The 12098-nt window shown below is 48.1% G+C and overlaps 1 protein-coding gene across 1 annotated transcript; it reads right to left on the bottom strand.

The window, feature by feature from the left end:
* On the bottom strand, nt 1–1953 carry LOC123093454 (probable rRNA-processing protein EBP2 homolog). The gene is made up of 2 exons (XM_044515426.1): nt 1848–1953; nt 1–1123 (listed from the first exon to the last, which is right to left on the bottom strand). Exons 1-2 carry the CDS (start codon nt 1867–1869, stop codon nt 246–248), a joined length of 900 nt encoding a protein of 299 aa, XP_044371361.1. The 5' UTR covers nt 1870–1953; the 3' UTR covers nt 1–245.
* Between the last annotated feature and the right edge of the window lie 10145 nt (nt 1954–12098).

The raw sequence follows: 12098 nt of genomic DNA, 5'->3' as shown, positions 1-12098 counted from the left end.
TATAGCAAGATTTCAACTGCATTCCACGACCAAAAGGGCAATCACAGGTTAAATGCAAACGGCACCACATCTTATGGAGAATAGCACAGCTAAAGATAAAAGTCTTGTGTTTGAGCTGCCTCCCCAAATTCCATACCTCAAGCTAACTTTTGCATCTAGTGATAAGAGTACTGCAGCAGAATAACATAAAGACAAGAATATAATAGCATCACAAGGAAGCAGGGACAGACTCTTACAACACCGTATCAAAACATCTTCCTCTTCTTGTTTCCTGACTCGCCCTTCTGGTTGTTAAATCCTCTGAAGTCATTCGTCGTCTCAGCAGTGTTTTGCTTCTTCATCCCTTTGCGACCGCCATGACCAAACTTGGAATCCTTTGACCTATGGTTCTTTCCTTGTTTACCTCGCTTAGCAAGACCACCAGACCTGTCACCAGGAGAAACGCCAGGCCTCTGCTTCTTGTGCTGCTTGAGTCCCTCTTCAACTTCAAAGTTCAGGTTTGGCCCGTCCTCCTTCCCCTTGGAAAATCCCCCTTGTTGCCTCTGCTTCCTCCACTTCTTGACCGACTCGATACTCTCCTTCTTCTCCTTGGCCCTCTCCTTGAGCTTCTCTGCCTGCACCTCCTTCGATCGTTTCTTTGACTCGCGCGCCTTCTTCCTCTCCTCAGCCTCCTCAATCTTCTTCTTCTCAAACAGGAGCTTCCCCTTGATCTTGTGCATGTGAGTGTCAGTCTTGACCATCTCCGCGTAGTAATCTGCCGGCCTGAGGAACCGGACCTTCCTGGACTGCAACTTCTCAAAGGCCTGCCTCGTGCCATCCAAAGCCTGGGTGTAGAAAGCAAGCTCCCGGGTAAGATCATCGTTCACATCGACCTTCTCCCCCTGGTCATGATCGACGGTGAGCTTGTGCATCCAGTCGACGTTCTCCGGCCAGGCGATGTCCTCGAGCTTCTCAAGGAGCCCCTCCTTGTTGTACACGGCCTTCTTTGAAGGTTCAGCCTGCAATTCCTCCTCTGAATCATCATCCTCTGACTCCACATAGTCCTCGTCGGTATCATCGTCATCCAGCATGGGTTCGTCGTGGACCAAGGGGTCCTCTTCTTTTTCAAGCTCCACCATTTTCGCTGTACAAAAGAAAACATGATATTAATCTACAGAACAGTATAAGAAAATTCCAGCGGATGCGACGACGCAACCTAGGGCTCAAAAGGGGGAGTTCGATTTCAGTTTGGCCTAGCCACTATGGCGGCTGCACAAATAAGGCGACGGTTTGGTCCAAGAAAGGAGATGGTGTGGATAGAGGCACAGGCGGAGGCTCGGTCTGCCCTACCTTGATTTATAGCGCAAAACGTTCTCTACTGGTACACTGCATCGCTGCATTCCAATGACTCCTCTGGTGCATATATACATCAGAAAAAGAAGAAAAAGAGGGCTCGGTCGCTGCTGAGGCTTGGGCTGAGTTACCTGAACCTGTCCTACTTGCTCAGGCATCATTCGTTAATTGACCAAACCGCAAGGAGGCATCGTCGATTGACAGTAGTTGTCCAGGAACGAAACCAAGAGGCGTAGAATGCAGCCAGCCATCGCGCACAGCATGGAAGCGAGCGACCAACCCTAGTGCTAGTGGCCGCCGCGGGCGGCGAGCAGGCGGACAACGGGAGAAGCGAAGGCTAGACAGAGCTCAGCCGTGGGCGTAGGAGCTTGCGTAAGCGGCGGCCTGGCAGCGCTGCTGGCGGACTGCGCTGGGTGGCACGGCGCCGCCGCGGGTTGTTACCGGTGAAGGCTCCGCCGCACCTTAAGAATAATTCGTCCTCCGCCACTGGATAGAGGAGAGGGGCAGGTGCTCACCTTGCTTACGGGGAACCGTCATCGCCGGAGAGGGTCGCTGGCCGCCGGAGAGACGCGGGGACGAGAAGGGGGAGAAGGGGGCGTCGGGGTCGGGGAGGAGGCGCGCTACCAGAGGGGGTCAGGGTTTAGGGTTAAGGAGCTCCCGTTGCGGGCTTTGCCGTCGGGCCGTGCAGGTGGGCTGGCGATAACGGCCCATCAACGATGCTTTCTCGGGAGTTTTTTTTCCCTTCTTCTCCCGTTCCGTTGCTTTCTCTAGCCCATGCCCCCGCGTGTTTCAGAAAACTTTTTTTAATTTCTCAAAAAAAAGAAAAAGGAAACTTTTTTTTTTGCGGGGATGATTCAGAAAACTTCAGGATGGTCAAATCGAAACGTTATTTTTGCTAGATGAGAAAAAATAAAACTACCAGATGAACAAGTAGAGTAATTCAATAGTACTAATCAAGTTCATATTTCGGTGTGTCACAAAGACCAGATTGACAGTTTCATTTTAAAATAAATTTTAATTAATGGATATGATCATTTACTTCAATGAAAGTGTTCATGTTGAGCACGTAAAATTGTTTTGGTAGTTTAAAATATGTTCTCGATATTATTATTTTTGAAAGAATATTTGATTCAATATATGATGGTAAAAAGAATACAGAAGACACTGATAAACTTCATGGTTTCACGAATATCTGTGATGACGAATAAAAATGTAACGAACGAATCATGTGAAAAGATAACTCATAAAATCTATAAAAAATGAATTCGAAAAGTAGTGAGACAAAAAAAATTATGTAATTTGCAAGAGAAGAAGAAGAAGAAAGGAACAAAAGGAAACAAGAAAACATAGAGCAACTCTAGCATATTCCATAAATCCTAATGCCTTTAAAAACTCTAGCAATATAAAGGGAGAGGTAAAAATACACCATGTCTTATTTCCTAAACCCTCATCTATCTCTAATATTTTAACGACACTTTAAAGCTAGGGTCTAATCTTATATTTAAAGGATGAGAGAGTTACTATGGTTGTACCTTGGGAAAATTTTGTGTTTGTGATGTTTCCGTTCCTACGTGCTCCCGCTCGCACAATGCCGTCGGCATTGCCTCCCTCTAACGACGCCATCGTGCAGACCCTCGCATCCCACCTTGCATCCGATCCGAAGCTCCAACCTCATGCACCTCCCCCCTCACATGTCTCTACTTTGCCAACACGTCATACTCGACCAACTACAACACGAGTACGTTACTGCGCGACGGCCTAGTGTCCCACGACACTCCATTGCTGACAGTGACACCGTCGTCCGGCCTCCTCCCACGACCGCGCGACTCTCCCTCCTGCTTTCGTTCCTTTGGTGGTTCAATTTCATTCATTCGTGTTAAGCTCACGACAGTGATTAACTCTTCGGTTTGGCAGGTCTTTCATGAGATGCTGAATAGGTACAAGAAGAACATTTTCGTTCAATTATACTTGGTTTGGCTGTGATGTATCATAATGAGTTAGTATGTTCCAAATCCGCCTACATCAATCAATCAAAAAACATCTTGGAACATGATTTACCCATTTTTTGTTAACCCGAGGGTCCAAATTAGACCAATTTGAATATGAGGGGGTTATGTTTCTATCGAAGCACTTTTACCTTCCTTTTCCATGACATTTGGCGCAAGGCACACATAATAATATTCACTAACACGAGAGCTCTTAAGTGGCGCTTGCGTGGGCTGGCCCAAAATGCGCTAATTGGTGATGATGTCCTGGACTAAGTGGTACTCCTCCATGTCGTCTCCCGGCCAGAAGGGCCAGGGCGAGGCCCCCGGTGGTGGTTAATTAGTGGGTCTCTTTAGGCAACTCATGACGTATACAAGAAGATTCCACAAGACTTTGCGCACAAGGCGAATACTCTTCTAAATTCTGGGCCTCCAGTACATTATATCCCATTCAAAAGCAATACAATACAAGCGGGATATAACGTTTTACCTCTTTGGAAGGGCCTGAACCTGGGTAAACATTGTGTCTCTTGTTCGTCCTGTTACCATCTAGCCAAGACTACCAGCTTGGGCCCCCCTACTCGAGATTCGCCGGTTTTAGCTCCGACAGCTGGCTAGGTGATCAAACATTCGTTCATTGCGCTGGCTGGCCCCTTGTTCCTTCGCTCGGTCCACGGCTATCCAGTTAATCATTGATCATTGATCGAACGATCGTTGACTTTTGAAAAGAAATCATGGGCCTGGAATTTCTTGCAAGAAAATAAGAAACAATGCATGAATTTTAAAACAACTTTGCGAATTTGAAAAAAATTCATGGAATTGAAAAGGATCACAAATTTGGAAAAATCATGGATTTAAAAAGCTCATGAATTTGAAAAAAATTCAGAGTTTTGAAAAGGTTCATGAATTTTGAAAAGTTTATAAAATTGAAAAAAAAATCGTGAATTTGAATTTTTTCATGAACTTTAGCAAACTTCACCAATTGAGAAATTTTTACATGTTTGAATTTTTTCATGAATTTGATAAAAATTTCATCTATTTTAAAAATGTTCATAAAATTGGAAAAGGTTGAAGAATTTAAAAGTATTTGTGATCTTTTAAAAAATGTTCGAAACATTGGAAAAATTTCAAGAATTGAGAGAAAAACTATGAAATATTTAAATAATAATAAAACAAAAGTAAAAGTGAACAAAAAAGAAATAAAAGAAGACTAAAAATAAAAAATCTGGTCCAAAGCTCTAGAAGTTCCGTTTCCAAAACAGGCCAGAAAGCTAAACAAAAAGTAGAAGCGGTTCGCTTTGATGGGCCGGCCCAGTTGATTGTGGGGTGTGACTGGGTACGTTTACTGAAGTAATCTGCGCTAATTCTCAAAAAAGAAAGTAATCGGCGCTATAGACTATTACCTCGGCCCATAAGACTTCTACCACAAAGCCCACGAGGCCCTGTCGACAAGGTTACGGGGTGTTGGAAGTCAGATTTTCCTTTTATTTTTTACCTAAAAAAAGATTTTCCTTTTCTTTTTTGGAGACTTTTTTTTTGCAGGTGTTCTTTTTTGGAAACTTGGAATATTAGTTACTCGTCCGATGGACTATCTTTGCGATAATCTTGAAGAAAAGATGAAGAATGCTGTATACAGTGAAAGAAAATTGTTACTCCCCCTGTTCCTAAATGTTAGACGTTCTAGCAGTTGAATACATACTACATTTGAAAACAGATGTGCTCGTACTGTTTGATCTGATCCCTGAGAAAAACGTTTATGGGTGCCGCATATGTCATGACCGTAATCAGCCTACCTACCTGGAAACTCGTAACCACCTAAGTTTGGCCGCTCACTGTAGCAGTATGATTTTCGCTTGCGTTGAGCGAATACTCTCACCCCCCACGGACGGACTGTCGACGCCAACGCAGCGCTCCATCGCCGGCCGTACCAGTAATCCGGTGCGTGGTCACGTCGCGGTCCCGCATTCCCGCGCGAGGGACGCCATACCGCACCCACACGCGCCGGCTGGGTTGGTTCGGCCGCTGCCCCGCCGGCGCCGGGAGACCCGTCAAGGAAAAACGTGGCGCGCGCGTCCCGAGCCGCAGACCATACGATACGACGACGGCGACGCAACCCAGCGCCGTCGACGGATGTGCGTTTGTTGTCGTCCGCACAGGACGGCTGCTGCGGACGGAGCAGAGCCAAGCCAAAGCCACCGAAGCTACGGCGCACGCCCGTGCCGTCTCCGTTTTGTCCTTGCCAGGCTACGTACCTGGAGAGCAGTAATTGACCGTCCGTTGTTGTGTCCGAGGCTCCCCAAGTTCGAGGAGATGTTGGAGCACTACATGGAATGAAGATGGAAGAGTTATTTCCCCTCTCTCAGTTTACAGGACGTGTGTGTACCTTTAGATCGTCAACTTGATCAACCTAATACAAGTCATATATTACAATATACTAATATAAATTTTAGATATTCTATTTTCAAACGATGTGTTTTTTATGTTATATAGTTTATATTAGGGTGATAAAATTGGCAACCTAGGTATACGGGCATGACTTGTAAACTGAAACAGAGGGAGTATTCACCTGGTTTGGTAACGTGTTCCGTCAGGTTGAGCAATCTCGACAGAAACCGGAAGAGCTGCTGGCTTGCCAATGCTGACCCTCCAGAAATTAGACGGGCCACAAACGTGAAGAATGAGCTCCTATATCGGGAAGAGGCGTTATTGCTACAGAGATCACACCATAAGCTGCCTTACGGAGGGAGGCACAAGAACAAATGGGCTTTTTGGATACTTTCATGGCAAATCAGGGTAGAGGGCTCGCAGATAAAACAAAACTGAAAAGATTTGTGATGCTGATGGTGCTAGGAAAGAGGCTCCTACCGACACGGAGAGAATGTCAACATCTTTGGTCCTCAAAAAAAAATGTCAACATCTTTCTTCGAGGAATTGTACAGCCGAGACCAGAACATCTCCCCGGCAGAACTGGGATATAACAACGTGCAGTAGAAACTACCCGGGCCATTCATTTACCTACGAAAGCAAGTGCCAAATCCAGACGGGCGCAGCGGACGGCCGTTCACTTCCCGATCAAAGACGCTACACACAGGGCAGGACAGCTTTCTAACACCAACATTTAGCAGGAAAAAAGAAAGAACTTGCACAAGCGTACAGCATTCCCCGGTTTTGTCCAGGACCGAGACACTGCAGAAATAGAAGCCCACGACGGCGACTGGTGCGGTCACACATTGTGGCTTCTGGTCGCGTTCATGCATGTCGATGATTTGGTTGCGCATGTGGTTAACGCCAACTCGACCATAATTTCAACGGGGCCCGCGGCCACGAGAGCTTGAAGTGGACCGGCGATGCATACGTACGTACGTATATCTTCGGGGAATGACAGACAGGGAAGCCGGCAAATCCGACTAGGCATCTTCAGCAAGTTAACCGAAGGAATTGGCACGGCTCCACGTGCTCGCTACTGATGCATACTATCTTGTTCGGCCAGTGCCCAGTGAGTAAGAAACTTGTCTGATTTCCGTTTAGAGGTGAACCGACCGTGCTGAGCGGCAGGGGAGGCAACTGCCACTCTCAGATGGCCAGGTGCGTCCTGCAGTGGCCGGCGCGCGCTCGGCAAAAACCGGTACGTACGTGCAGTCGTACAGACGCAATGCATGTGCCGTAGGCGGCAAGTACGTACCGTTCTCGGCACCTGAGCCAGAAGGCATATATACTACTGCATCCACTCGTACTGTCGTGCAAGCTACTGTCCGAACCAAGGCGGTGAAAAGGGCTAGCCCTAGCCAGACTTGTGCGACCAGTCGTTAAAGATGGATCGATGGTCTCAATTCAAGACGTGCAGCAAGAGGCGACCCGGATTCCCCACGCACAGGGGGAGGGAGATAGATATATGCGATCGCGATAACAAAGGAACAACGGGCGTGCACCTTCCGTTCCGATACTCACTTATCCGTTATCTATCGGTCGTTCCCGGTTCCCCGACGTGCGTTCCAAGCCAAATTGCAAGGCGCGACCGCCGAGCTCACCTCAGCGTAGCTAGGGGATAAAAAGAAGAAAAATATCCAGCGAAGATCGATCGATCGATCATGCATGGGCCAGCCAGGCTAGCGATCCAGCGAGAGCGACGGACGGGCCAGTCCGACCTGTAATCTGTACGTACGTTTCACCCTGGGATCGTACGAGAACGGACGGGCGAATTACGGAGCGGACGACACGAGACGGCGGCCCTGGCGTTGGCGTACGTACGGCGGGGCTGAGCCGGACCGAACCCTCGCCGTCACGTCGCCCCGCGCGCAGCTGGCCCGGGCTGCGGTGGACCTCTGCTTTTTTGTGCGGTGAGAGCTGCGGCGTAGAACGTCCTAGCATGTCTCCGATCAGATTTCCGGGCGGCGGCAGGCCTCAGGTTTTACGGCCGGGCTAGCGTCTGCCACATGTCGGGAATCATTCAGCTTGATTCCGACGGCTGAATGAATGCATCGTCGCTCGCGTTGATCGTACGCTTGCTTCCGTGCGTGAACCCCCATGGGCTCGACAAGGCGGGTCGTCGACTTGATGTTTGCGCAAGACTCTAATTTAATTTTAACTCCTTTTTTTTGGCGAAATTTTTAATTTTGAACTCTGAACACAAACCCTACATATTTTCTTTTTTCACCATATGAACAGATTGATGCATCTTGGTGAACACATGTTTTAGGTTTGTATGATTGAACTAGATGAATACATTTTTATAACATGGTGACCATTTTGTAGATTTATATGACGAAATTTACAAAATCAATAAAATAATGTAGTAGTGCATGATGACCAATAAGGACATAAACACCACCTAGTTGTGCCTTAAATTTGGACAGTTTTTCATGTTTAGGGTCATGCGTAATACAATTGCGTCGGCACGTACAGTACGTCTTTTTTTCCTCTCGCATGGCGACTAGGGCAAAGTCTTTCTCCCCTCAATCTCCGCCGATGATGGATTCGTCTTTCCTATGCATGCCACTCCATCGGTTGGTGGCAGAGAGAGGAGCGTTGTTGCATCAGCTCCGACTAGTAGATACTGAGGGTTCTTAGTACTCACCAGGGCGGTGCTCGAATGGATGGCGGTGCTTCTTCTTCGGGTTAGTCTTTTGGATTTCGATCCTTGAGAAGTTCATCCGTCAGGATGGATTAGACGGAGCTCCCACTTAAATTCATGCTGGGTTCTTGGGGCGGTGAGGTAAAGTTTTTTCATCGTGCATATACGACGATGAGATTTGTTGTCAAGTTCTTCAGATCGATTCAAGGGTTCAATGGCGACGACTAGTGCTCTCGGCGTTGTCCTTAGGCTCACATCACCGAGACTTTCTGGCTCTCATCAGCAAGGTCAGCCTAGCTCCGGTATGGGAACAACGACATCAGAGGGAATATTCGTTCGATGGTCCAAAAACATCGACGTAAGCTTGTGTTATGTTTGTAGTGCTTTGTGCTTTTGGTGAACTTTTATAATAGATTTGAATACTTTTCGTGAAAAGTGCATGAACGACCTTGGTTGTATTGTGATATTGCATCTAAAATACATAAATGAAGCCAAAAAGAAAAAGTAACAATAGTATACTACTAAGAGCATCTAGAGCCGAGCGCCTCAAATTCTCCTCAAACAATGGCCCGGTCACTGACCTGTCAAAAAAACTAAACCAAGCAGGCGCCTCAAACCGGCCTCAAACGTCTGGGCTGACCTATACCCCCTCATATCCAGCACAAATATGGGGTGGATATGAGGTGGCCCGGGTGCGACCTGGCCCGTCCGCCACGTCGGATCCGGCTGACGCTGGCCCATCATGACCCCACATATTCGTCCCCATCCACTCGCCGGACCAAACCCTAGCCACTCCACTGCACTCCCCTCTGTCCCCAAGCTCCGGCCTTCTCCGACATGACGGGCAGTGGACCCGAGTTCTCCATTAACCGGACCTCATCCCAGTCGGGCCCAAGGAGGAGATGGCCGTCCACATTGTGCTTCGTCGCGCCCGCGAGGAGAATGCCCAACATCGGTCGGACTCGATCCACCGCGAACCCATAGCCTTGTTGGAGAACGTTGCAGAAAATTAAAATTTTTCCTACGGTTTCACCAAGATCCATCTATGAGTTCATCTAAGCAACGAGTCTAGGGAGAGAGTTTGCATCTACATACCACTTGTAGATCGCGTGCGGAAGCTTGCAAGGTGATGATGTAGTCGTACTCGACGTGATCCAAATCACCGATGACCTGCGCCGAACGGACGGCACCTCCGCGTTCAACACACGTACGGAACAGCCACGTCTCCTCCTTCTTGATCCAGCAAGGAAGGGAGGAGAGGTTGAGGGAGATGGCACCAGCAGCAGCACGACGGCGTGGTGTTGGTGGAGCTGCACTACTCCGGCAGAGCTTCGCTAAGCACTATGGAGGTGGAGGAGGTGTTGGGGAGGGAGAAGGAGGCAACCAAAGGCCAAGGACTCAAGGTATGAAGTCCCTCCTCTCCCCCACTATATATAGGGGTGCCAAGGGGGGGTGGCCGGCCCTAGGAGATCCAATCTCCTAGGGGGTGCGGCGGCCAAGGGGGGTTTCCCTCCCCCCCAAGGCACCTAGGAGGTGCCTTCCACTAGTAGGACTCCTCCCCCTTGGAAACCCTAGGCGCATGGGCCTAGTGGGGCTGGTGCCCTTGGCCCATGTAGGCCAAGGCGCACCCCCTACAGCCCATGTGGCCCCCGGGGATGGGTGGCCCCACCCGGTGGGCCCCCGGGACCCCTCCGGTGGTCCCGGTACAATACCGATAACCCCGAAACTTGTCCCGATGCCCGAAACAGGACTTCCCATATATAAATCTTTACCTCCGGACCATTCTGGAACTCCTCGTGACGTCCGGGATCTCATCCGGGACTCCGAACAACATTCGGGTTACTGCATATACATATCCCTACAACCCTAGCGTAACTGAACCTTAAGTGTGTAGACCCTACGGGTTCGGGAGACATGTAGACATGACCGAGACTCTCTTAGTCAATAACCATCAGCGGGATCTGGATACCCATGATGGCTCCCACATGCTCCTCGATGTTGTCATCGGATGAACCACTATGTCGAGGATTCGATCAAACCCTGTATGCAATTCCCTTTGCCAATCGGTACGTTACTTGCCCGAGACTCGATCGTCGGTATCCCAATACCTTGTTCAGTCTCGTTACCGGCAAGTCACTTTACTCGTACCGTAATGCATGATCCCGTGTCCAACACCTTGGTCACATTGAGCTCAATATGATGATGCATTACCGAGTGGGCCCAGAGATACCTCTCCGTCATACGGAGTGACAAATCCCAGTCTCGATCCGTGTCAACCCAACAGCTACTTTCGGAGATACCTGTAATGTACCTTTATAGTCACCCAGTTACGTTGTGACGTTTGGTACACCCAAGGCATTCTTACGGTATCCGGGAGTTACACGATCTCATGGTCGAAGGAAGAGATACTTGACACTTGCAAAGCTCTAGCAAAACGAACTACACGATCTTTTATGCTATGCTTAGGATTGGGTCTTGTCCATCACATCATTCTCCTAATGATGTGATCCCGTTATCAACGACATCCAATGTCCATAGTCAGGAAACCATGACTATCTGTTGATCACAACGAGCTGGTCAACTAGAGGCTTACCAGGGACATAGTGTGGTCTAAGTATTCACACGTGTATTACAATTTCCGGTTAATACAGTTATAGCATGAATACAAGACAATTATCATGAACAATGAAATATAATAATACTTTTATTATTGCCTCTAGGGCATATTTCCAACAGTCTCCCACTTGCACTAGAGTCACTAATCTAGTTACATTGTGATGAATCGAACACCCATAGAGTTCTGGTGTTGATCATGTTTTGCACGCGAGAGAGGTTTAGTCAGCGGATCTGCGACATTCAGATCTGTGTGCACTTTGCAAATCTCTATGTCTCCATCTTGAACATTTTCACGGATGGAGTTGAAACGACGCTTGATGTGCCTGGTCTTCTTGTGAAACCTGGGCTCCTTTGCGAGGGCAATAGCTCCAGTGTTGTCACAGAAGAGTTTGATCGGCCCCGACGCATTGGGTATGACTCCTAGGTCGGTGATGAACTCCTTCACCCAAATCGCTTCATGTGCTGCCTCCGAGGCTGCCATGTACTCCGCTTCACACGTAGATCCCGCCACGACGCTCTGCTTGCAGCTGCACCAGCTTACTGCTCCACCATTCAACATATACACGTATCCGGTTTGTGACTTAGAGTCATCCGGATCTGAGTCGAAGCTAGCGTCGACGTAACCCTTTACGACGAGCTCTTCGTCTCCTCCATAAACGAGAAACATGTCCTTTGTCCTTTTCAGGTACTTCAGGATATTCTTGACCGCTGTCCAGTGTTCCTTGCCGGGATTACTTTGGTATCTTGCTACCAAACTTACGGCAAGGTTTACATCGGGTCTGGTACACAGCATGGCATACATAATAGATCCTATGGCTGAAGCATAGGGGATGACACTCATCTCTTCTTTATCTTTTGCCGTGGTCGGTGACTGAGCTGAGCTCAGTCTCATACCTTGTAACATAGGCAAGAACCCCTTCTTGGACTGATCCATTCTGAATCTCTTCAAAATCTTATCAAGGTATGTACTTTGTGAAAGACCTATGAGGCGTCTCGATCTATCTCTATAGATCTTGATGCCTAATATATAAGCAGCTTCTCCAAGGTCCTTCATTGAAAAACACTTATTCAAGTAGGCCTTAATGCTGTCCAGA

The sequence above is a fragment of the Triticum aestivum genome, chromosome 4B, assembly GCF_018294505.1.
Source record: "Triticum aestivum cultivar Chinese Spring chromosome 4B, IWGSC CS RefSeq v2.1, whole genome shotgun sequence".
NCBI classification, from domain to species: Eukaryota; Viridiplantae; Streptophyta; class Magnoliopsida; order Poales; family Poaceae; genus Triticum; species Triticum aestivum.
The sequence above is the reverse complement of the archived record's forward strand: the minus strand, read 5'-3'. Positions and strand labels throughout refer to the sequence as shown.

Coding starts and splice junctions, on each gene's coding strand:
- LOC123093454 (XM_044515426.1), bottom strand. CDS start 1,869: ATGACGGTTCCCCGTAAGCAAG. Junction 1,124..1,847: donor GACGGTTCCCCGTAAGCAAG/GTGAGCACCTGC, acceptor TCTTTTGTACAG/CGAAAATGGTGGAGCTTGAA.